Source organism: Capricornis sumatraensis, chromosome 5 (assembly GCF_032405125.1).
Source record: "Capricornis sumatraensis isolate serow.1 chromosome 5, serow.2, whole genome shotgun sequence".
In the NCBI taxonomy this organism is placed as follows: Eukaryota; Metazoa; Chordata; class Mammalia; order Artiodactyla; family Bovidae; genus Capricornis; species Capricornis sumatraensis.
The window spans coordinates 61,283,530-61,310,507 of NC_091073.1; the positions used below are offsets into that span (position 1 = coordinate 61,283,530).

General features: G+C 38.9%; 1 protein-coding gene across 1 annotated transcript in view; it reads left to right on the forward strand.

The window, feature by feature from the left end:
• Positions 1-26,978, forward strand: part of DOCK4 (dedicator of cytokinesis 4) — a 472,233-nt gene that overhangs the window by 234,724 nt on the left and 210,531 nt on the right. The window contains exons 9-12 of the mRNA XM_068972403.1: positions 13,053-13,134; positions 13,875-13,935; positions 18,136-18,268; positions 22,535-22,623. Coding sequence (XP_068828504.1) covers positions 13,053-13,134; positions 13,875-13,935; positions 18,136-18,268; positions 22,535-22,623 — 365 coding nt within the window. The remainder of the gene's footprint in view (positions 1-13,052; positions 13,135-13,874; positions 13,936-18,135; positions 18,269-22,534; positions 22,624-26,978) is intronic.

Here is a 26,978-nt window from a genome sequence, read left to right on the forward strand (position 1 = left end):
TGTATGGATGTGAGAGTTGGACTGTGAAGAAAGCTTAGCACTGAAGAATTGATGCTTTTGAACTGTGGTGTTGGAGAAGACTTTTGGGAGTCCCTTGGACTGCAAGGAGATCCAACCAGTCCATTCTAAAGGAGATCAGTCCTGGGTGTTCTTTGGAAGGACTGATGCTAAAGCTGAAACTCCAGTACTTTGGCCACCTCATGCGAAGAGTTGACTCATTGGAAAAGACTCTGATGCTGGGAGGGATTGTGAGTACGAGGAGAAGGGGACGACAGAGGATGAGATGGGTGGATGGCATCACCGACTTGATGGACGTGAGTGAATGAACTCCAGGAGTTGGTGATGGACAGGGAGGCCTGGCGTGCTGTAATTCATGGGGTCGCAAAGAGTTGGACACCACTGAGCGACTGAACTGAACATTTCATTATATATATATATTTATACACACACACACACACACACACACACACACACACACACACACCCCATAACTTCTTTATCCATTCATCTGTTGATGAACATCTAGGTTGCTTCCATGTCCTAGCTCGCAGATTTTTTTTTTACATGGCCCAATTCTGGACTATGAAATATATCTGAAATTCTCTCCATACTCAAGATGTATGTCTTGTATCTTATAGGTACCGTTCTATAGTACATAAGTGGTCAGACTCTGTAGTCAGAGGACCCACACTGTCATTCAGTAGCTCCGTCAGCCTGAGCAAATGAATTCATGTCTCTTATGGCTGTAGGTTGTCTGCTAAGTGAGGATAAGAATAGTACTTGTCTCATGGAATTGTTTCAGGATTGCATGAGATGATGCATATACTTCTCTTAGTCTAATGCTTGACACTGGGTCATTGGTCAGCAATTATAAGCTATGATGATTTAAACCAAAACAAAAGAAAAAGCTAGGAAATGCACTTTAACATATCCAGAAATGATATGTCATGTTTGGTCTTGAATTCTTAAAGAAGTCATATATTTTAAGTAATTATTATTAATTTTAAGGTGTATGTTATTCTAGTTGCATAAGATTTAGAGGGACTAGTAAACATGTAGAACTGCATCCAGGGATATGATTTGGTTTTAAATACTTTAGCAACAGAAAAAAATAAAGAACAAAAAAGGGAGAAGGAAGAAAGGGAGAAAGAAAAAGAAGAACAAAGAAGGAACAAAGAGAAATAGGTGGAGCAATGTGGCAGAATTGAATGGTTGTAAATTTCCTGTGCATAAAATCTGTACGTGCTTGGTTTACCTTTTAGCATATAGTGTGTATGATTAATGAATTACCTCCTTAAAATTATCAACTTTTTATGCATACAAACAGTAAAGCAGTGAAGGCAGTCCTTTTTTTTTTCAGTTTCTTTGAAAGATGATAGATTTATTAATCTGATCTAGTCACTAGCCCCATACATGGTTTGGATTCCATTCTGCTTGGAATAATATTCCTGGGTTCCTATGAACTGACAATAATATTTTTGATATTGTATTTGGCAGAACTTAACAGAATGTTTTCTGAAGGTCTAGGACATTCAGTATTATAGTAACAAATATATTATAGTAATGTTGTCTTTTAAGTGTAAAGTCTGACTCATATATAAAATAGGCGAATTTTAGAAGATGAATGTTCTGTGAGAGGAAACACCTTATATGCTTGAACAAAATCCTATGTCTATATAAGGATCAAGTTCCCAGAAACTCTGAATTGATAGAGGTTTTTCCAAAACAACAAGGTCCTCCTGTATAGCACAGGGAACTAAAATCAGTATACTGTGATAAAGCATAATGGAAAAGAATATGAAGAAGAAGGTATGTATATGTGTGTATATATATATATTTATATATGTATAACCTAGTCACTTTGCTTATACAGCAGAAATTAACACATCATAAATCAATTATAGTTCAATAAAATAAATTTTAAAGATAATAATAATAGAGGTTTGTCCTCCCAAAGGTAAGGAATTTCTGCATGTAGGTGAATAGCGTGTTACTTCTCGCCACTTCCTTGTTCATTCAGTCATAGAAGTAGCGGTGGGATGCCTGTAGCATGAGACCCTGCTGGAGACTCAGTGACTTCTGGAGCAGATGGCAGAAGGGATGCAGGACACACATGAAGAAATGTATTTTGAGAAAGAGGAAGGTTGCTGCTTCAACTAATGTGGGAGGAAGGGAGCGCAGTGAAATGGGTTTCAGATGTCAAAATGGAAAACAGGGCCTGGGTCTGTGGCCTTGACCGTTTATAAGAAAAGTGGAGGAACAAGATGAACTGCTGTTGGAGAGCAGAAAAGAGAAGGGAAGGGAGTTCAGGGCTGAAAGTGAACTGCACAATCAGGGTCAGTGTCCTTTGAGCAAAAATGTGATAGGAAGTGAGTTACTGATAAATAATGGAATCGCCCAGTTCAGGAAGGCCCCTGCAGGAGAGATGTCGGAAATTGGTGGTGACTTCTGGCTCCCGAGTTAGCTACCTTTTGCCAGGTGTGCTCAGGAAAGAGCTATCAGGTGGTGGAGCTGGAGCCTGACACATCACATTTGGATAAAACTGAGAATGGGAATCTAGCATAATGAGAAGAGAACTAAAGAAATTACAGCCAGAACTTCCAGTTGGTCTCTTCAGAGGTCGATACCGTCTAAAAGCTTTTCATTTTTAAGAGAAAATGAAAGAACTCAGGCTTCTTTTGAAAAGACTTAGGTACTGGGAAATTTTTTCAAGCCCTTATAGCTGTTGGAGAGAAGAGTTATTTAGTCCCCTCTTAGAAAAAAATGCTAATATTTTTGTGTCTATATTATAGTACATAACACAGTTAAGAGAGCACATGTGATTTTTTAATTCTTCGAGCACTGTGCTAGAATTTCTCGTTTCATACCTCATTTACAACTTATTATAGTGTGATCAGACGAATTCAGCGTCTATGTTTTTACATAAATTAGGAGCATTTGTTGTTTGGAATGTAGAAAGATGGTTGGTGTAGACCTCTTTTTATAGTTTTATGTTATAAAATTAACTGGAAATTGTAACCTCCCCAAAGTAAAGCAATAATGGAGGGGAAATTTTCTGACTGGCCATGCGTGCAGGGAGCATGACTGAGAACACAAATAGAAGGCATTCAGAGGTCCTCTTTGGATTGTGGCAACATCAACCATTCCATACGGCCCAGCGTGCTTCCTGCTGTGTCTAGACGTGCTGGTACAGATTTCTCTGTGGGTGTCTGTACATCACTGACCCCACAGTGACCTTCCCTCAGGCCTCCTGTTTAAAGGCATGAGTGCTTTCCACTCTCCCACCTCTTTTCCATCATTTGATTCTTCCAGCAGGTGCACAAAATTTGAGATTGTTGTCACTTTGAAGTTAATCAAATTCTTTGGTCACATTATGTTGCATACAAAAAAATATTGCTTTAGAGGTGGAGTGATGTTAATAGGAGAGATTTTCAGAAATGGACCAGGAGGAGGATGTAAATTAAAACAAAAAAGACAAATAACTATGTTCACTTCTATGCTGCAAGAACACCCAGCATAGAAGTGATCCACTGTTTTTCTCTGTAGAATTTTAAGAGCCACACAATTCCAGTTTTTTTTGAAACTGTAAATTATTACGTTGTTATAAGAAAAAGCGACTGGAATTTAAAGGGGCAGAAACCTGAAAACTCATAGAATAAGTGAATTTAGACTGACTTTCTCATCCCCTTTAGCTCCAGACACTGTGCAGCCTATTTGTCTCATGGTACTTCATGCAATGTTTAAGAAATTGATCAGATTTAACCCACATTCCTGTGTTTTAAAGGATGACCAGATTGGTGTTCTTTTCACCAGAATTCTGATCAGCTGTGTCTTTCCTCCTCTGCCCTGTGTCTGCTGCCTAGAGGGAATTCAGATTAATTTAGTTTCCCTAAATTCGCTACCAACTAAATCATGCTTACCACCCCGCCAGGACTTCTTTGCTCTTCACTGACATTTGTTTTGTAAGTGATTCAACACCAACAAAAGAATTGTTCATGATGTGGCCCTAGTTAGTTCTTTTTTTGAAGATAAGGCTACCTTCTTGTCTTTCTGTTCCCAGAACCTTGCCCAATGCCCTACACAGGCTGGGCATTAAAGCAGTTAAAAGTAATTTACAAATCTCTCACTATTGTTGAGGCAAAGTATGAAAAGATCATGTCATTATTGTCTTAATTTTTGCTGTTTTCCTTCCACTCCAGTGAGGATGTGTTTCTTGATAAGAGAGAGAACTCAAGGTTGAGTGCATCAGAAAAGTCGATAGTTTTGTTTCATGTTCTCTTGTGTTAATCAGAGCTATGCTCTTAGATATGTCTCTATGGGAGCATCATTTGCAAAATCTGTTCTAGAAAAAAAAGAGTAAATAAAAGCTGGCAGATAAGTTTATAGACTGTCCTCGACTTACAGTGTTTCAATAGCATTTTTTTGACTTTAAAGTGATGAACGTTAAAGCAATGAACATTCATTGGAAACTGTACTTGGAATTTTGATCTTTCCCTGGGCTAGCCATGTGAGCTATAGTACTCTGTTGAACCTGAGTGGGTTTATCAGGACATAACACTATAAACTGAGGAAAATCTGTGTAGCATCTTCTAAGTACTTCCATTTGGAGATCTTTGACAAAAAAGCTAAACAGAGACTGCATCTTATTTCTGTTGAGTGTGAGAGATTACGTGCTATTGTTGTTGAATCACTGATCTTCATTCATTCAGCAAACAATTACTGGTCTCTTTCTCAGAGCCAGGCACTGATCTGGACACTGGGGACACATCAATGAATAAAAAATTTAAAAATTCTTGCCCTCCCAAAACTTACATTCTGTTGATCTTCAAAAGACTATTAAACTTGAAGTCAAGAAATATTTTTAAATGCTAGTTTCTCTGTGCATGGTAATCAATATGCTATTTTCAGTAAAAAAAAAATAATAATAATACTTGTGGTGTCTAGAGCAGTGCTTCCTAAACTTCTCAGTGCATTTTCCAACTTATGAACACTGTAGAGCTCTTCAGAAAATAATGTACTTATTCTCATACACACAAATATTTGCATATCAATGTAGAGGCCTTGTAGCTCCCTGGTTAAAAAGAAAAAGCATTTGACCTTTAGAAAGTCCAAGTGCATGCATCATCTAGTTAATAAATAGTATTTAATGATGAAGTATAGTTGGTAATTTTTTTGATTGTAGTTGGTTTACAACATTGTATTAGTTTCAGATGTACAGTAAATTGATTCTGTTACAGACATACGTATATTTTTCTCAGATTCTTTTCCATTATAGATTATTATAGTTCCCTGTGCTTTGTAGCAAATCTTTATTATTTATCTATTTTTATATATAATGGTATACATCTGTTAATCCTGTACTCTAATTTATCTCTCCCCTTCCCTATCCTTTCCCCTTTAGTGACCACCATACGTTTTCATTTTTCAAAGTTATAATGAATATAAAGAATCTGTCAGTATCAGTAAGCTGTTGAAAAGGACATTTGGTTTTGGCTTATTTCATTTTAAAACTTAGAACATATTTTTGAGATGATAGATGTATGAAAGACATTTTACTTGCTGTTTTTGCAGGGCTTGAATTACTTGGATTTTTATTATTTATTCTGTTTTCATGACGGTTTCCTTTACCTTTGCAAAGGACTGCATGCTTCAACCCAGAGTAGTTATAAAGAGCTCAGGTTTGCTTTACTTTCAAGATTCCTTATTATAGATACTTTCCCTAACAAAGAACCATTGTTAGAAAGGTCAAAATAATTACTGTATATAAATCAGAGCAATTCCTCCCTCATGAAATGTCATAGATACAGTGTTTACCATAATCAAATTGATGAAAATTCCAAGAATAAGCATATGGCATTCTGCCTATAAACAAGCTTTCTTATTTCACATTCCCTGGTTCTGTTGACCAGATCGCATCATCACCTACTTTTAGTTACCTCTCTGAGGAACTTTTTTCTACTGAAATTCTTAATGAGTTCTCTAGAGATAGACATGAGCAAGTATTTTCCTGAGTTGCTCAACTGAACAGTTAAGCTGTTTCTAAGGATTTTACTTGAATTCAACAATGGGATTTTTAGAACACCAGCTTTTTAGAGCTTATTGCCATTATGGATTTTGTCCAATCAACAGTTGACCCAAACCTTTTCTTTCATTCATTGGTCTGTGCGTTGGTCTGCAGGTGGTCTGTACATCACTTATTTGTAACTTTAAACCGCATTCCTTTTTTGAGCTTTACCTTCCTAAAAAGAGTTCTGATTCAACTAGCTTTATACACTGAAAAAAAAAATCATGAAATGGTTTTAAATCATTCTAAGTAGTAAGAAAGAATCAGTTTGGTGTTCAGCATTGGCTATAGAATTGACTATAGTTTCAAAAATATCTTCCCTTTCATTGTTCAACTAAAGCAAAATCCTTTATTGTCCTTACAAAGCATCCCTTTAGTTGATTGCTTAGTCCTTCAACTTCAAATATTTGTCAAGTGAATCTGGGTTTGGACAGTAATATTAAAAAAGAAAACTCAGAATCTGTCTGCTCTTTACGTAAACTGATGTGGAAATCCTGGTATCAACGATTCTTCTTGTTTCATTTCCCTTTAGTTAGAAGAGCTCATGACCCTTGTGTTGCTTTACTTTTAAAATTAGAAAGCATATTAATAGCTTTGTCTAGGAAGACTTGCTTGAGGAGTTGGTTTTATTTATTGACAAGGAAACACTTTGTTTGCATCCGTCATATGTTGGGAGACGAAAGGAGAGAAGTCGTTGACCTGAACATATCGGGCATGTGTTGCCTGTTTCCTGGTGTATGTGATGGTCATAAAAGACAGTCAGCAATTCTGACTCATTAGGGCTTAAGCATTTGGGTCAAAACTGGCCGTTAACTGTGACTGTGCTTTTAAACATTCAAGAAGCTTTTAGATCCATAGTACAGTAAGTCAAGATCCCCAGGCTGGGACCTGGGCTTTCTACAGCTCCCCAGGGGAATGTTGTGCACACCCACGTTACGAGATGGCCTGGACGAGAGTCCTTTCTTCTGTGCCATGGTGAACACTGAAACTTTTGGTCCAGTGGCCACCCCAGGGCAGCTAGCGCACTTTCCCTTCACTTCCCTAGGGTATCTTGCCTGGTCAGTGGCAGTACCAGCTCCTGGTACTGGGACTATTTAGAATGCTCCTTGGGTTGTCCTTTGCCACTTGTCCTAGGAAAGAACACAGTAACAGTTCCTTGTGCAGGTTGTTGGAAGCAGCTTAGAATGTTAGTCAATCAGAAAGCATTTGAGAAAATGCAGGAGAAACAGTGAAATAGAAGCACTGAGATCAACAGCTATCGTATACTATGGCCTTCTGGGGAGAGGCCCTAGAGTGAGCTCAGCAGAGCCTTTCTCCTTCCTCTTCTTCCATCTTCTTGCTCTGAGTGTTTCCTCATTGGCTCTTGGCACATCTCCCTGCATGACTACTCAGTGTACAATAAATAGTAATTTTCCTCACACACAGCATAGTTACATTTAAGACAAGGAACTTGGTTCTTTCAAAGATGCTACATGGGGTATTTTTTTGGTCCAGCTGTTTTATAAAACATGCATGCCTGTGTGCTCGGTTGCTTCAGTTGTATCTGACTCTGCAACCCCATGGACTGTAGCCTGGCAGGCACCTCTGTCCATGGGATTCTCCAGGCAGGAATACTGGAGTGCGCTGCTGTGACCTCCTCCAGGGCTCTTCCCTACCCAGGGATGACACCTGTGTCTCCTGCATCGCAGATGGATTCTTTACTGCTGAGCCACCAGGGAAGCCCTCTATAAAGTATAAGCACAACAGAACCAGAGAGTTCTTTTTCCAGTTTGTGTACCAGAACACAACCATCCAAGTGTTTTCTCTTTTTTGTTACTGTTGCTTTTGGAGAACATAAATTTATTTCAGTGTTTTAACTGTCCAAAATGATTTTGAAAGTATTCTTTGCAATTTTTATGGGTTACTCAGAGTTCAACCTTAAAATATTATCATCATAAATTATTGTATAAAGTATATGTTGTGTAACTTTTACAAACATTAAACCACTAGGTAGCTATACATTGTGTAACTTTCACAAACTACTTTCGTTTGGATCAACTTTCATTAAACCACTAGGCATTCCTAACTATAGGTACATTGCTTCTTATGAGAGGGGAGCTATAGAGTTATAAACAAAAGTCCATATAGAGAAATACAAAAATGTCCTTGATGCTGGTCATCCCTAACTATGGGTACATTGCTCTATGAAAGCAAATGATTGTCCTAGGAATGCTGTATCGAAGAGCCACTTAATATGATGACTCAGAAAGCTGAGAGGACCCTCCCACATCTGTCCAGTAGGCCTCCAAGACCCTAGGTAGGGCCATTAGGAGGACAGCTGCTTCTGTGTGTTAGAAGGAGGAGTGGGAAGAAAGGAGCATCTTATCCTGCTGAGAAGAGAAGCCATTAGGGTCTTCAGATCTCTACTGTGCCGCCCACATTATTTGCATCATTGGTAAGAACTTTTCTACCAACTATGCTGTTGAAATAGACATAAACTCCCTAAACACAGATACATTTGTGGCTTTATTTATTTTTGTCTGGCTTCATGTGTTTTTTAATAATTATTTTTTTATTTTATTGTACATATTCACAATAAAAACCCTGGGTTCACATGATATGGTTAGACTTGCTCTTTTGTGTCTGTTATGAGGTGTTCTGTTCTCATGAAGATAGCTTTGTGGTTAAGACCCGAGACTTTGGAATCAGACCCTGGAAATTAATTTCTTGGCTCCATCCTTGACTGACCGTGCAACTTTGGCCAACTTACCCAGTATCTCCAAGCTCCAGCTTTCTTATTTGTAAAATGGGGATGGGAGGGGCTCCTCCCTTATAGGGTGATTGTGAAACTTAGAGAAAATCCATGTAAAGTGTATGTACACCAGAATGGGGTGTATTTTGAGTTGTGCTATTTTTCCCTGGGATATCTGGGGATGAATATGCCCACTGTTACTTCACTATCTTGGTTTTCTCAAATCCTTTTTAGAAGAAGGCACATTGTAAATAATAAATAATTGTGATTTTTCATTCTTTATTTCCAAAGACACAATTTACTCTTGTTGATTTATCACACAATGATTGATCATGGCTCACACAAGGAATTCAGGTGGACACTAAATTTCTCTGGCAGTGAAATTTCCTCTGGGAGCGCATAGCACTGTAACGGGAAGTCAAATGATGATTTTTCTCTGCTAGTAATAATATCAAATCCCATTTCTTCAGTGCTGCTGAAAGTGTTCTATGTGCTAATTCATTGATGATGAAGAAGGAGGCATTCCCATTTAAAAATATGTCACCATAGATACTTCCATTATGATATATTTGTTATAATAAAGACCTAGAATGTGCATGGTGGACAGAGTTACATGGCATGGACTAGAATCTAGAGTGGCCTTGAAGTTAATTAGGTTACTCTCACATCTGATGGTAAGGTGCCATTGATTGATATGTCCCTGGAGAATTTCATGCATTTCGCTACCATGAAGTGTAAAAGATGTTATATGGAAGAGAGCGAACGTTGCTACCCAATAATTTGTATTTTTTTTTTCTAAAAGACTGTATTTGTTCAGTCTTTAAATACCTAGAAGGTACCAAATCATTAGCTGATATCTGGGAATGGAAATACTAAGTATGCACATCTTATAATAGAACACTTTTTTTGCTTTGTTTTTAAATTTTGTATTTTCTTGGAGTGTAGCCAGTTAACAATATTGTGGTAGTTGCAGGTAGACAGCAAAGGGACTCAGCCATACATATACATGTGTCCATTCTCTCCCAACCTCCCCTTCTCTTCCAAGCTGGTAATAGGACACTTTTTAAATTGATAAAAACTAATTTTGCTTTCTGATCAGAGTTGCCACTCTTTGACTCAACTATAGAAAGTTGAAAATATCTTTGTGGGTCGCCACAAAAGTTTTTGAGAGAATTTTAGATGTGCCATAGTGGAATGCCACTGACTTACTTAGTTTCTTCCCTGGCCTTAAAGACAACATGTTGGCATTCTCCAAATGTGTGTGAGTGTGTGAAAGAGTGAAAGTGTTTATTGCTCAGTCCTGTCTGACTCTTTGTGACCTCCTCTGTCCATGGGATTCTCCAGGCAAGAAAACTGGAGAGAGTTACTATGCCCTCCTCCAGGGGATATTCCCGACCCAAGGACTGAACCCAAGGACTTCTCTTGCAGATGGGTCACAGGTTCTTTAACACTAATACTACCTGGTGAGCATGTGGGTGGGTATTTATTTGTAATTCAAAGATTCTGAAATGTGTTGCTGTAGTTCTTTTTTTTTTTCTTCTGAAACTATTTGCCAATTAAGTGGTTGCTCTATCACCAAAGCTGAAAGAGATTGAATTTGTATACCAACAACTTGTCACCAGATGAATAAAAAAGATTTTATTTAATTGACCATAAGAGAGTTTTTCCCCCTCTTAGAAGTCTGTTTTAAGAAAATTGCACATGACTTTTTTCTCCGTAGTACCCATCTTCAGTCTATTTTTAGAAAGAAGGCATGCTTAAGTTAAGGGATATGGCTTAGTAAATATTGATATTCTTTCTGAAACAGGATATGATATAATACTTGCGTAATCAGGATTCTGTCTAGACTAGTGAAATTAAAATAGTGACAGAGCAAAAGGAATCTCTGAAATGGAATTTTTTAGAAAACATTTCACCAAAATATTGATAAAATTTGTGAATATAAAATAGTATTTTATATCATCGTTAAAGTTAAGGTCTCAATATCTGGAATGCCGTATTGACTTTTGTAATTAATATTATTGTTATTTATCATTTTGACTGATCTTTTAGAAGATAAAGTGGCATTTGTTTCAAATGTTTTAGTCTGGATAAAGAGGAGTCTCAAACATAAATGCACCTCAAAAATATAGAATAGCGCATGCTGTCTATAATCAGAAGAGGGGAAAGTGATCACACTGCTTTCATTTTGGGCTAAAATATAATCAGTAAATATGTCAGTAGATGCTGACCAAGAAGCAAAACCAAATACTGGTCTTAAACTTTAGGAGTTTTGACCAACTAAAACCAAATACTTAAATCTTTCTGAAGCTTCACATTTGTTTAGTAAATTTATTTCCAAAATCATTTTTCTAATCCTTCATGAAAAAATTTACCGAGTCAGTGGGTGTCCCTTAGAGATGAATGACTTCTTCCGTATCTCAATATTCTGTAAATATGCTCAGTGATTCTATGAAGCAGAGAAAGAATTTATTTTATAGCATTCCAATGAAGGTAGGTATTATGTGGCATAGAATTCCTACTCAGTCATACATCAGCTCTGTGATCTTGGACAAAACTATTTACTATTCCTTAGTTTTCCCAACTATAAAATGACATAATAAGAGTACCAACTTCCCAAGGGCATTGTGAGGATAAAAGGGGTTAATCCATGTAAAGTCCTTAGCAGAGCACCCATTCGCAAATAAAAAATAGTGTTTTCTTAAAGAAGTAGTATTACCTAATGCTATGATTATTTTAAAGTGTAATTCATTTTTCCCCAAGATGAATTTTTGTACATTTCCTTTTAGTACATCTTAAATTTGAAATAATAGTGAATATTATTCCACTCTGAGGTGAGCTTGCAGTCCTTTGCTATGAATTATAGTAAATGACAATTGAATAAGATTAATTTAACTCTGCAGTCTTGGTAGAATCTGTCATTTCCAGCCTCTGCCTCAGAATTATGTGGGAACTTCGTATGCTTCATTTGAGAATCCTTGCAGCAATTTATATTTTCTTCATCCAATCTCATCAGCCACTGCTCTGTGGAATAACACATAGGTAATAGGTGCAGGAAGCGACCCCATAGACATGTGTATTGCTTGCACTTTGTTGTGTGGAAGATCAGGGATAGGCATTAAAAAAGGACAGGGTGAGCCAGGTAGTTGAATCTGTTAAATATATCTGTCTTGATTTAGATGGCAAAAGAGAATAAAAATGTTCCAAGACAGCCATAAATTTAAAACCATATGCTTCCTTAGAGATCTGATCATGGTTCTCATTTCCCCCCCTACAGGGGAGAAGGGGGAGTTTGGAAGACAGCGCCATTATTTATGGCAAGAACCAAGTGATGAACATGCATGGGCACTTGGAAGGGTCTGAGCCTTCCGAATGCCCTACTCTCCCTTCTCTGCTTGATCCCTAGACTGAAGGAAGCTACTGACCAAGGCCACGCCGTTTGCTAATCTCACATTTTGGAGATGTTAGCTGTGTGTTCTCTGCCTGAGGCATCTAGCCATTTGATTCTATCCTGGGCACCAGGATATTTAAATTCAGAAGCTTGTGGTAGCTGGTACATTAATGTGGGGGCAGAGGTGATACTCATTTTATTTTTTTTAATATAAATATTGTAACACATTACCTTGAAATGACTTGAATTAGTGGCTGATCAACAGCATTATTTGTATTTAAAGCCAGGTGTTGCTGCAATTTCAATTGCAAGTTCTGCAGGCACTGTGAGGTCTTCTATTCCTTTGTGGACCAAACAATATTCAGGTTTCACTACCTGGTTTCTCTTTTTGTGTTTTGGATTAGGTTGATAAGAGCATAAAATACTAAGTCTTCTAATGGATTGTTAGCACTCGGAATAATGTTCATGTATGACGTGAAGTAAATACTGTGACGCAAAGCATGAAAAATAATCTTAGGTACAAATACACAGAACGTGTTAAGTCAGGTTTTTTTCCTTTTGGTGTCCTTGTTTCTACTTTTTAAAGTAATAGTGATGATTTCATGGATATGGAAACTTTCTAAAAGTTAATTTTTTTTGTTTGCATATGTATGTTTTCTGCTTTTGCACATTCTGCTTTGCCAGCTTTGTCAGAACTGAAGCAAATGTTTACTGTCTTGGGTACTCTTCTAATTTATATACACAGTTTTGATATCAGTGAAAAGCCTAAAAAGTTTTGAGTTTAACCCTTAGGACAAATAGCAGGTAGAAAGGAGTCCTTAAATATTACTTAATTCTAAAAATATTCAACTTCTTTTCTCTTGTAGTGAGAGATTTTTCTTGAGGCTAAATAGAAACGGGCTTCCCAAAGCCCCAGATAAACCAGAACGGCACTGCTCTCTCTTCGTGGTAAGTGGATCTTGTTTTATCAAGGAGGCAGATTCTTTCTTAAGTACTTTATTTTATTTAAGTTATTATGAGAGAACATAGTAGATTTGCTGAACCTTTGTAAATAACACATGAATTACAGTGAAAGTGGTATGAAAGTGTTAGTTGCTCAGTGGTGTCTGACTCTTAGCCCGTCAGGCTCCACTGTCCATGGGATTTCCTAGACAATACTGGAGTAGGTTGCCATTTGCTCCTCCAGGGTATCCTCCTGACACAAGGATCAAACCCGGATCTCCTGCATTGTAGGAGATTGTTTGCTGTCTGAGCCACTAGGGAAGAGTGTAAATTACAATAATGCCCTGAAATCTGAATGCCAACTTTCACAATCACACCTTTATCCCTTCAGTGTGTATGAGAGCCTGTTCTTTATGGCTGAAGCCCAGTGTGACAGGGCTCAGAGTGGCACGTGGTATTTAGTATGTATTTAAGAAATATTTAAAGAATGAGTGAGCTAGAGACTAAAAAAAGAATGGGCTTTTCTTTTTTAAGTCTTACTTGATATCTGTAGGCTTACAGTAAAGTTGATCACAGTGGTATTTTTAGAACAGGATTTGGAGTATGTGCTTCTGCTCCAAAAAAAATCCATCAAGAATGCTCATATTTGTCTTTCTTCTGTTATTTGTTAAAACATTGTGCTATCCCTTCAAGTGATTCTGCCTAAAGGATGAGTTCTACAATGACAAAACTCTGTTTTTTGGTAGGATTTGGGTAGCAGCGAGCTCAGAAAGGACATCTATATCACTGTGCACATCATCCGAATCGGTAGGTATGACACTTATTGGTGTGATAGGAGCATGATGGGGAGAATTGCTGAGAGGTTTCTGTGTACTTATGATTTATGTGCTGTCTGGATCAAAAAGAAGTCCAAGCGAGATCGGAATCCATTATTCGCAGAATTTGGGATTCTGGTCTCCCCAGACTCTCACACTGCCATAAATAGTTTGTTCTCTCTCCATATAAGTCATTAGTTAGTTTGCTGCATTTCATTTTGTTTTATTGGACTTTCTAAAAATATTGGATTCATAGCCTTGGTATTTGTCTACTCAAATTCTAATTTCTGTTAACAGCATACATTAAACTTTTAGGAGCTGGATTTTCTATACATTTATGAAAACTTTACACCAACTGGCATTTCCCAAAGTGTGGAAGGCTGCAGAACATTATTATAGACAAGGTGCTATAAGAAAAAGGCTATGGAAAATTGAATGCTGGAAATTGAATATTTTTCACTTGTATAATTTCATCAGCTTATTAAAGAGTCTTGAGAAATCCTACAGGGAAGAATAAAATTGCTCCTCTAACTTTGTTGACCCTAGCTCTCTCCAGATTTGATTGACCGTGGAAATACTTATATAATGTAACACTTACTAACTTCTTGCAGAACACACTTTCAGTGCTCTATGATGCCCTTGCACATCAAAACCAAAATATCGTCACTATGTTTACTCATATAAGACCTCCAAAAGCAGGCATTTTATGGCAGAGGAAATACATGGTGGAACCTAAGTTATTTCTCTAGGAAAGCTAACCAACTGATACTGAGAACTGGCTTCCCCTTCCTCACTAACTGTTACATGACTTCCTGAGGAAAACTTCTGCAGAATAGTAATATCTCACCATCAGTCTTGCATGGTGGTTTTTATTTTTTTTTTTATGGTTTTTTATTTTATACACATGATGACCCCATTTTGCATTGAGTGAGACTATAAATGGTGTTTCAACAAAGATTTTCTAAGCAATTTTTCCTCATAAAAGTCTGTTCTGAAAAACCCATTTAATTTTATCTTCTTTTCATATTTGAGGGACAGTAGAAATAAATAAATAAGTGAACTGTCTTTGGTTTTGTTTTAATTTTCTTTTTAAACATGAGTATGGGGTGTAGAAATTGGAAAGAGTCTTTTAAAACTGGCAAAGTTGTAATGCGTGTTTCTGTGTATTTATGAGATAGAGCCTCTGTCTGTGCCCAGGATGGCAGTGGTGCAGTTTATGGAATTCTTTGTGGTTTTTTTTTAATTTATTCAAATTTTTCACAGCAATTGTTAATGTAAAATGTGATTTTGGATATCTTCATGTAAACATGGATACAGTTTGAACATAATCCTCTACAAGGTTGAGATAAAAAGTAAACCACTTTAGCTTTCAGAACTTTTAGAAAAGTATCTAGAGGCTTTTGGTGGTAGAAAATGATCACATGTCTTGCTTGCCCATGAGCTGGGTAGCTCTGTCCTTCACTCCCAGGATACAGCTGAGGAAACGACTGCATAGTATTACCCATCACAGGGCTGCCTTTTAAATACCTGACATTTGATTAGTGGCTGTATATTTTACTAAGCTATTTATGATCATTAAATCATTAGAATGAATGCTGCTGCTAAGTCGCTTCAGTCGTGTCCGACTCTGTGTGACCCCATAGATGGCAGCCCACCAGACTCCCCGGTCTCTGGGACTTTCCAGGCAAGAACACTGGAGTGGGTTGCCATTGCCTTCTCCAGTGCGTGAAAGTGAAAAGTGAAAGTGAAGTTGCTCAGTCATGTCTGACTCTTAGCGACCCCATGGACTGCATGAAACCTAAATTACCTACCTTCATTCCCTAAGCTTTGATCAAGTTAATTCTATATTGACATTACTGCAAAAACTTCCCTGATGATCAGTCCAGTAATAATGAAGGTAAGAAACTCAGAAAAGTTAAGATTTAATCTGCTTCAGTGAAATGAAGGAGTGGAAGATCCTTGTATATCAGGGACGAATAGAAAAATTATTCTTGAAAGAGTAAGAACTTTTTCTAGAATATTCCTTGCATAGACTTAATAAGAAAAGGGCACACTGACCTGCACTGGCTGCCGAGAGCTGGAGTAACAGCACCTGCCCTGGAATTCGAGGCCTGGTCTTTGATCGGAAAGAAGAGGAGGAAATAAAGAGAAAGAGTTTCCCCACACTAGATTCATAAATAACTGCATGATTTCTATTTAGCAGTGATTGGTTCAACTTGCGACAAAACAGATAATGGCCATTCATAACTATAAAGGGCAGACCTGAACAGAAATACTTATATTGCTTATTTATCACCCCAACAAACTTAGTTGGTCTTTTAGCACATTCGTTTATACCCACCATACAACTTTTCATAACTTTAGGTATATTTATCCCTTTTTTATCGTGAACAATCACTATAGGCTTTCACCATAAAACAAAAGCATCTCTAATGTATTTTCTACCATAGGGAATACCCATTCCTCTTACCAGTATATTTGTAATTATTGAAACTCTTTGCATATTCACCCAACCAGTAGCCCTAGCTATATGACTAACAGCTAATACTACAGCTGGACAGCTACTAACTCATGTAATTGGAGGAACAACCTTTGCCCTAATAATTATTAGTCCTACTCCAGCCTTCATTACACTTACTATCCTTGTTTTGCTTACTATTCTTGAATTCACAGAAGTCAGGTTTGCATGTTCACCCTGCTAATAAGCCTGTACCTACAGGGCCCCTGTGCTGCCTGCATATGCTCTCAGTTGCAGCTGACTCTCTGCAACCCCATGGATTGCAGCCCGCCAGGCTCCTCTGCCCGTGGGATTCTCCAGGCAAGAATACTGGAGTGGGTTGCCATTTCCTTCTCCTGGGGATCTTTCCGACCCAGGGATCGTACCCACATTTCTTGCGTCTCCTACACTGGCAGGTGAATTCCTTACCACTGCACCACCTGGGAAACCCTGTACCTACATGGTAATACCTAATGACTCTCCAAACCCATGCATGTCACATAGTAAACACTGGTCCCTGATCTCAGAGGAGTCCTCTCAGCTCTTTTTAGTGTTGAGTCTAGTACATGATTCCATTGTAAATCAGCATTCTTATTATCCTTAGGCCTGTTAATCAATATACTAGTAATATACCAATGCAAATGAAACATCATCCAAGAAAGAACTTTTCAAGGCTGTCACACATTAATTATTCAAAAGGAACTTCAAAAGGGATAAATCCTTTTCATTATGTTGGAAGTCCTCTTCTTTTTTTTTTCCTGTGGTTTTTTACCACCATTAAGTGGTACTCCAGCTTCTATTTATAAATATTACTCTGAAATTGATGTATCAGAGGGGCAATTTTCCTTTATTACTGAAGGATGAAAGCCAGATTGAATACTGCCATTCCTTTCTTTTTTTCTATTTAGCATTGGATTTGGAAGGTACTAGAGCCATGCAGACATGCACGGAGGACTTCAGTCAGATGGAAACAACGTACAGATCTGTTCCCTAGCATCTGGAAGCAGACTGACAGGCTTTTTTCATTATTTCTCCTCACGTTAGCTTGTTAGGCTTCAGCTCCAGTGTGCTTTTTGCTTTCAGTTTTCAAAATAACGCATTGGTAATTAAATGCAACAATAAATTAAAACAGTATCTCAACCACAGATTTTTAAATGTCTAACAATTTAAACAAGTAGAAACCATGTCAGAGTTAAAAAAGGATCCCTGGAGATCTCAGCCTGCATACTGAGTCAGGAAAGAACATGCTCATTTGCTCACCTGTGCTTACTTGCTATACCTTCAGGTAATCTCAAATCACTTCTTTTCAGAGGTGAAATGTTTGAAATCACTTTTTGAAATATGGAGAATCTTACAAGTAGGATGAAATAGGCACCCCTACTGCATTTTTGGATGCGATTCTCCTGGGGTGCCTTCATGAATACTTCAGAAAGGGTACCCATACCTGGGCTCAGCTTCAGTCTTCATGTTTTATAGGTAATAGCCAATGGCCAGAGTTTGCACTGCGTGCCCAAGGTCACACAACTGTGTGCTCTTAGGGGAGAGTTCAGAATGGAGGCAACAGTTGCCCCAAATGTATGTCTTTACCATCACCCATTACATTTCATATGGCTTATGTTATAGCTGTATGTGTCTCGTCTTAAGCTGGATTAATCAAATGGCTCCTTGAACTAGGTGTGCTTTTTAATTGAACAGGTCGAATGGGGGCAGGAGAAAAAAAGAATGCCTGCAGTGTCCAGTACCGGCGACCCTTTGGCTGTGCAGTTCTTAGCATTGCTGACCTGCTGACTGGAGAGACGAAAGATGACCTCATCCTGAAAGTGTACATGTAAGAAGCTTGCACATGATGTGGGCTGGGGTGGGCAAGGGGGTACATGGGGATCCTATGTGGTGAATCCTGCTTTCTGTGGGTAATGGAAGAGCCAGGGATGAGCAGAGTTTATGAGCCATTCCTCAAAACTTAATAATCTCTAAGCCTACTACAATTGAGCCTACAAATCATCACTTGCCTTTCAGAGGATTATGAAATTGAGAACCAAAAAGAACAGATAGCTTACCCACTGGGTGGACCATCCACTGCATTTAAATCCCAAGAATTTAAAGCCTGTTATATCTTTACCCTCAGAAAGTTCATTTGTTCTTGGAAAACGGAAATAGTTTTTAACATAAACTGATTAGAATTAAGAAAAAGGAAGTTCAGGCTGGGTGATTCCCCTCTTACTTTATGTATTATTAGTTTATTATGTGGTGGTTTAGTTGCTAAGTCATATCTGACGCTTTGCAACCCCATGGACTATATTCCACCAGGGTCCTCTGTCCATGAGATTTCCCAGGCCAGAGTACTAGAGTGGGTTGCCATCTCCTCCTGCAGGGGATCTTCTCAGCTCAGAGATGGAACCCAGGTCTCCCGCATAGCAGGAGGATTCTTTACTGCTGAGCCACCACGGAAGCCCATTTGAGGGCGTCCCTACAAAGCACCAGAAACAGGGAGGCTTAAGCCACAGACATTTATGGTCTCTCTGGAATGGAAGCCACGTTCCCAGATCACAGTGTTGGCTACGCTGAATCTTTCTGAGGGCTGTGAGGGGGATTCTGTTCCCTGCTTCTCTCTCCTGGTTTCTGGTGTCCTGTAGATGTATGACCTGATGTATGCCTTCATCATCACATGACTTTCTCCAGGTGTGTGTGTCTGTTTCTGTAACCACATTTCCCCTTTTTATATGGGCCTAGTTAGTTACAGTGGGTTAGGACTCACCCTAAACAACCTAATTTTAAGTTGATTATCTGTCTAACAACCCTATTTCCAAATAAGATTCTCAGAATGTGGTTTATGATCTTTTGAGGGTCAGTGGCAGCAGATACAGTTCAGTTTGAACATTCCACGAAGAAAATCCACTTAATGTATTCCACATCCTAAGTTTTTTAAAAGGCACATGATTTTCGATTGCCCTTCCCTGAGCACCTCCCCACAGGTCTGACAATGGAGAGATTGACACAAAGTGACATCCTCAGAGCAGATGCACTGGGGGATGGGGGATCTGGGGTCTGCATTCCTGATCTGAGGACCACACTACTGACCTCCTCTGTGAGTGAGCTTGCTTTGGTTATCTGTTCCGGCTATTGCAACGTGTGCCAATGGTTTTTCCATATGTGGAGGGGACCCACATGGCCCACTGTCTCTGGGACATATACTTCAGGTTGCTTTTTGACAACAGCTGCAGGGTTTCTTGAATCTATCCATCTTCTACTCGGAGGCCCTGGGACCTACACCACATGTTTGCTAATCAGTTGACAAAGATTCACTTATAGCCTATGGTTTAGGGCTAGAAACTCTCTTTGTCTCTTTTAAGAGTGATAAAATCTGTGACCTTGATATTAAACTTGAAAACTTTTGGTGATACTACTGGGTAGTAAAGCGTGCTCCTCTTTTATCCCATGATGGAGCATAAATCCAGTATAATCCCCTTTCTAAATTTTACTGGTGATTATAAGACATAATTTAATTGCAACAATGCTAATGATAATAGCCACCATTTACTTTGTGCTTACTATGTGCAAGGAACCATGTTAATAAGCACTTTGCATGTGTCTTGTCCCTTTATTTTCATGACAGACTCATGAAGCAGATGCTGTTGGCTTTGTTTTCCACTTAAGGGGACAGAGAGGCTAAATAGCACCCACAATCACCTGACTAATCAGAACAGGAACCAGCTGTGAAGTCAGGACTGCCTAACTCAGAACCTGAGCTCTCATGTTACCAGGTCGTACGTTTCAGGGTGTTCTCTCACACCACTGTCTAGTGATGTGACAATGATGCTGTTAGCTGACCTTGCTTTTCAAAAAAAACTAAAATTTTTCACAAATGCAATCTCTTTGTTTCTTTGAGTGATCTTTCCAGGTCTGCGTAGGAAGTGTTAGATTTATCTTGTTAATGGGAAAACTGGGGGACCTGGAGTTGCTTGCATCCCTCTTGATTATGCAACCAGCCAAGGAAGACCCATGAATTCCAGTTCTGTGGGAGATACTCATTCTCCTAAAATTGAGTTGTACTGCTCTTTGCGGTTGTTATTGTCTGTTTTTTCATAAATATCAAATAAGGTTTGGGGTTATTCTTGATGCAAGAGAGGTCCCTTAAAAATCACAGTTGAGCAATTTATGAATCCATTCCAGGATGAATGCTAGGTAGTCAAAACAGTTATTATAGATGAAAAAGAAACTAGAATTTATTAAAACATTTTAGAGGAGTGACTGTTAGAAACAATTTGGAAGAAATTTGTATTTGTTAAGGTGACCAACGGAGAAGGCAATGGCACCCCGCTCCAGTACTCTTGCCTGGAAAGTTCCATGGATGGAGGAGCCTGGTGGGCTGCAGTCCATGGGGTCGCGAAGAGTCGGACACGACTGAGCGACTTCTCTTTCACTTTTGACTTTCATCCATTGGAGAAGGAAATGGCAACCCACTCCAGTGTTCTTGCCTGGAGAATCCCAGGGATGGAATAGCCTGGTGGGCTGCCGTCTACGGGGTCGCACAGAGTCGGACACGACTGAAGCGACTTAGCAGCAGCAGCAGCAGCAGCAGCAAGGTGACCAAATCCTTAGCCCAAACTGGGACTCAAACAGAGAATAGCAAGAAATACCTCATCTGAGCCTGGAAGATATTTCAGTCATATACTTTAGGAGCTTTTATTTTATTTGGAGTTTCGTAGATTAAAAGCATGAATTCTGGAGTCCCTTAACTATTCAATAGGAAGCAAGCTATCTTTCTTCCTTCCCCACTGAGCTGAACTAAGAAATCTAGGAGCAGGGTGTGCCAAGTGGCAGTTTGGTATCTTACAGCTGGACAAGTGGAATGGTTTTATTTCATCTTAATTTTCTAGCCTTCTCAGTGTCAGTGCTCTTACTTGCTATCCTACTGTTAACTGGTTCAAAAGTAACCTCTATCAAGTTCATCCTGGAAAAGCTTATGGCGGTGAAATAAATAAATATGTAAGCACATTGTGAATTATTGGCTATAGGTGAGATCAGAAGGAAGAAGTCTCTATAGGGTGGAATATTTTGATTGATAGTTACAGAATCTTTGATAGTCAGGACCTTTGGGAGAGAGCCTTTGTTGCTAGTGAAAGATTTTAATGAATTTACAAATGTATTCAGATGAAGGAGGGTCTCCCCAACCTAACTGGGGGAGTCTCAGCAGTAAGAATAGAGCAGACCCAGATATTAACAAATCATCAGGAGTAACAGTCAGAGGGATATCCATTCAGTCATTCATGTAGCCAGTATTTTTTCTAAGCACCTACGGTGTTCAAAGTACTGAGGGGAACACAGGTATCTCCAGTCCCAGATCCAGTTCTCAAGAATCTTCAGAGTCTCCTAGGTGAACTCTAGCATGAGCTGGTGAAAGACAAGAGCTGAAAGACTAGGGTACAGATGCCTGTCAGAGTGGGAGATGGAGAAACGCCTTTTGGCCTAGAAGTAGAAAATCCAGAAGAGTTACCTTAATTACTCTTCAGTAAATCCCACCAGGTTTTTGCTAGTGCAAGTTTTGTTAACCTCAGTTGCATTTTGATGCTAGCCTATTATATCATGACCAGCACCATCACTTGGTCATGATATGATAGGTGGAGATTCAATATCGAGAAATAACATTTACTGAGCATTCACTTTTTGCCAGGGATTATCCTAAACCCAAGCTTGTTCAGTGTTCTAGTATATTACCCCCGTTTCACAAATGAACAGATCAAGGCACAGAATAATTAACTCACCCAAAGAACATAGCTCAGTTAATAGTGAGGATCCAAATCCAGGGAGTCAGAATCTTAGCCTATACTTCCTTCCACTGTATGCATTGTTCTCTGAGCTTCTCATAACCTGAATTGTTCATCTCAGCCACTTCATGAAGTAGCTGGTCATGCATTACCAGATATGGTCATTCCTGCTCATCTTGGGGCAGGCAAGCCAAGCCATGTTCTCTGTGTTGAGAACTGCAGGGAGGTTTAAGGAAGTACATTATAGTGGTTATATGAAAAGGGGCAGGTGTGTAGGAAGGTCATCTCTTGCATCACCAAAGCTTAACAGAGTGGCCATGATTTCACAGGTGTAACACAGAGAGTGAGTGGTACCAAATCCACGAGAATATCATCAAGAAGTTGAATGCGCGTTATAATTTGACCGGCTCCAATGCAGGTGAGTATATGGGTCTGTCTGACTCCCTACTACTTTTCATTTCAGTGGCTTTGTTTTATTTGTCTGTGAAGAAGAAAATTTTCAGCCCTTTGTTTTCCTCTCTACTCACTCCCTAAAAGTGCTTGGTCAGCATGCTGGTATGTCTCCTTATTGTATGATAGGTTTATAGCTATAACTCTAAAAGATATATTCTTTCCTGGTTTGAGTCAAGGTAGAGTATCTGAGTTTATTCTCTAGTCTTGGGATCTCCTGGTTGTTGCTGATTGCTGAAAACCAAATGACAAATATGCCTCAGTTCACAACAGTTGTGTGGAACGGGTTTGATGAACAGAAATAAGGTCAATAAGGTCCAAGAAAAACATGCTTCTCTGCCTATAGCTGTAGTATTATATAGAGAAAAGCATATGCATGCCATCTGGCAGGAACTGTAATATAATATAGCATTATAAGTTATATGTAATACAAGTAGTTTAAATCACTCAGTTGTGTCCAACTCTTTGAGACCCCATGGACTGTACAGTTCATGGAATTCTCCAGCCTAGAATACTGATGTGGGTAGCCTTTCCCTTCTCCAGGGGATCTTCCCGATCCAGGAATCGAACCCAGGTCTCCTGCATTGCAGGCGGATTCTTTACCAGCTGAACTACCAGGGAAGCACATATAATATATCGGGTGGTGCATACTCTTACACGAGTAATATACTTGACTTACACTATAGCATATGTAGATTATATAGTATATTGAATGACATCTTTAAGTTTGATCAGTATACAAAAACATGGTGAATATTTAATTTGTTCCTGTCCCACCGTCACACCCATGTTGAAGCAGAATAAACTATGCAGTTGTGTGCTTTAATTAAAGAAACTTCTAAATCAACTCGTATTTGAACTGAATGCATTGCTTTTGGTGGCTGATCTTTAAAGTAGCCTGAATATAGATGGTTGTGTTATAGTCCAACTTGCCTGGCAATTAAAGGAAGCTGAATTTAAATTTAGACCACCTTTTCTTCAGACCTGTGTACATCTCACCAGGCTAAGTGAAAACGTTAGTCACTCGGTCATGTCCAGTTATTTGCGATCCCATGGACTGTAGCCCGCCAGGCTCCTCTGTCCATGAAATTGTCCAGGCAAGATTACTAGAGTGGGTTGCCATTCCCTTCTCCAGGGGATCTTCCTGATCCAGGGATCTAACACAGGTCCTCGCGTTGCAGGCAGATTCTACTGTTGCTCAGACAGTAAAGAATCTGTCTACAGTGCAGGAGACCCTGCAGGGTTTGATCCCTGGGTCGGGAAGATCCCGTGGGGAAGGGAATGGTTACCCACTGCAGTATTCTTCCATGAACAGAGGACCCTGTGCATATGACGATCCCACATCACCAGCCCAAAACAACCCACAGAGTAACTGCAGACAGAATCTCTGTGGTTTGGTCACATGAGAGCCATAAGTATTCACAGCTCATTCATGTGGCAGCACTTCAGGCTGTAATGAATGGTGAGGTCAGTTTTCTCTTCAGTTTCCCAAGAGCAGGGGAGGGAACTTGGCTTCCTTTGATCCACACAAAATCTACCAGTAAATAAACAAAATACTTACACTTGCTATTAAAGGTAGAGTCTCTGAAGGACCAGGAGATTTTAGTAGTGAATATAACTTGAGATAAGAATACCTCAGAAACTACTGTGTACACTTGTATTCAATTTTTTTGTGAAAGAATTGAAATAGCACTTATTGTGTAGAGACTGAGCGATTTATTTTAAATGTACTTTCAGTAAGATGGTAGGCCTAGTGCTTTTTTAAAACTTATTTTGCCAAATTCATTGACAAACTTCTAACCAAATTCATTACTTTTGACAGACTTTTTGGTATTTCTTGATGCCATCGATTATTTTTTTATCATTAAATGTATTTTGTACCTGTGCTGTCCACCTTGAGAGGTACCAGCCACCTGTGGCTATTGAGCCTTAGACATGGGGCTGGTATAGTACTGGGATTGAAGTGTGAGCATGCATGCTCAGTTGATCAGTTGTGTCCGACTCTTTGCGACCCTATGGACTGTCGCCCGCCAGGCTCCTCTGTCCATGAGATTTTTGCAGCAAGAATACTGGATTGGGTTGCCATTTCCTTCTCCAGGGGATCTTCCTGACCCAGGGATTGAAACCGTGTCTCCTGGGTCTCCTGCACTGCAGGCGGTCTCTTTACTGCTGAGCCACTGGGGATGTCATTACAGTGTGTAGTACTTGTAAAACACATACTTGATTTTGAAGACTTGATACATATATATAATGAATATGAAACAGCCCTTTAATAATTTTTATATTGATTATATGTTCAAAGGTAACATTGTGGATATATTGGTTTAAGCATAATATATTACAAGAGTTAATTTTGTTTCTATTTTTTAAGTGGTTACTAGCCCCATAGGTGGCTCATATCATAGTTCTATTAGAAAGTGCTGCTCTAGACTCGATTTGAAGAATTTCCTTTTTGAGCTCTTTTGACGCCTCACAGTCATTATGCCTTACTCCTTTGCTTCTGCCCGCTAACTTTGGGTGGAGAAGTTTGTAGCCATTGTGTATCTTTTTCTCTCTCTCCCAGAGTCCCATTATTTTTAATTTGCTTGCATTTGCCTCCTATGTGAATAAATAAATATAAAACTAACCCTGACCTGATTTTTCCCATGTAGTCCCTTCCCTCCTTACCATCACAGATGCAGTGTTGACTAAGCAAAGTGTGTTGATCTGTTCCAGTATGCTTGTTTCCAAACTCCTTGTCAACTCCCAAGTCTTTCCTCTTTCCAGGGTGCCTTACAATTCTTCTGTTGCTGGATCCTTTGAATTTATCATTGTCCTGACTGAAGTGATGCTGAGTGGGTGTTACCTGTTGTGTTTACATACATTGTACTGAAATGAAAAACTACTTGTTGCATCTTTGGAAAGACTAAAAGAAACCATTTTACCATACAACCCTGCCTAGCAGGTTTTCTCTGCTTTGGCAGAATCAGTCCTGCATTTTGCTGCCTATCTTGATGCTGAGATTCCTAGATAGCTGAATATATACTCTTTATGCTTGGCTTTTGCTGCAAAGCCCTGCCTGCTCTCCTGTCCTTATAGCCCACTCCTCTCCTTCCCCCTTCTTTCAAGCCCGAGTCCCAGCCAGCTGCACCCAGCCAGCATCAACTTGCCTTCTATTCCTTTGGTCTCCTTCTGGTTCCTTCTAGCTCTCTCACAGCAAGGCAAACCCAGTCCTAAGCCTTGTCACTCCAAAATACTGCTGCAGAGAGAAAAAGCTCAGACAGAAACTTTTAAAAATTAGTCAATGAACTCTTTACTCTTTCTTTCCATTTAAGTTTCCACTCTTCTTGGAGCATGGAACATTGTTCTGCTGTCACCTGTCTTGAGGGAAGGCAATTATAAAAATAATGGATAAAGTTTTAGGAGCTGTTTGGCTTTATTATTGAAAGGGAGGCATCTGATAGCATACTTAAGGGGGAAACAAGAGTATAGGAAATTGAAGTTGGAAATTGGGGTGCCCCATGATTGAATTATCGCAGTGAAATGTTGACTTTTTCTCCTTGGACCATGGAGTAGTTGATAATGGAAGCAGTGCAGTCAGATGTTTTCAAGAGAATTTAGTTCACTCGACAAAGTGGGTTTTAGTCCCTGCTTTCCTCCTGCTATTCCTTGGTCATTATACTAAAAAGAGAAAAAAAGAATAACTTCGAAATTAGTTTTAGAATCAAATTCTACCACCTAATTTTTAGGCCTTTTATGCTTCATTGACGTGCTTCTATCTTTTGGAGTTGTAATCTTGTCTATTTAATAGGTAAAAGGATTTGTCTAGATAACTGGGTTTTTTCTCCCCCTCTAACCTAAGACCTGTGTTGCTAAGGTACATTAACCACTATCTTTATTGGGTTTAGAAACTGGAAGAAAATTTCAGGTGATCCATTTAACTTTTAAAGGTAAAAATATAATTGAATTAACATATCTGTATGGTTAGATTTAGTTCGTTGCAGTAATTCAAAGTTTCCAAAGTTGTACTCTGTGAGAATTTTTAAATCCAAAAATCATATTGTGAGAATTTGAACTTCCAAAAATAGTCATTAGAATCAGCCTGGTTGAAGTTTGTTGAGCAAATGGTTATTATTAACGTCACCTCTGATAGACATTAGCCATTGAATTCTAGGAATGTGAAATAAGACTGGGCCAATATGATTTCCTGAGACACATTCAGTTCTATGATTTGAAATAAATTGTGTAAAAATCCTTGGCTCCTGTTCAGTATGTCCTAAGAGAAAATTCAGAATCTTTTAATGTTATCTATGTGTTTATGAAATCCTATTTCCTGTGGTTTGT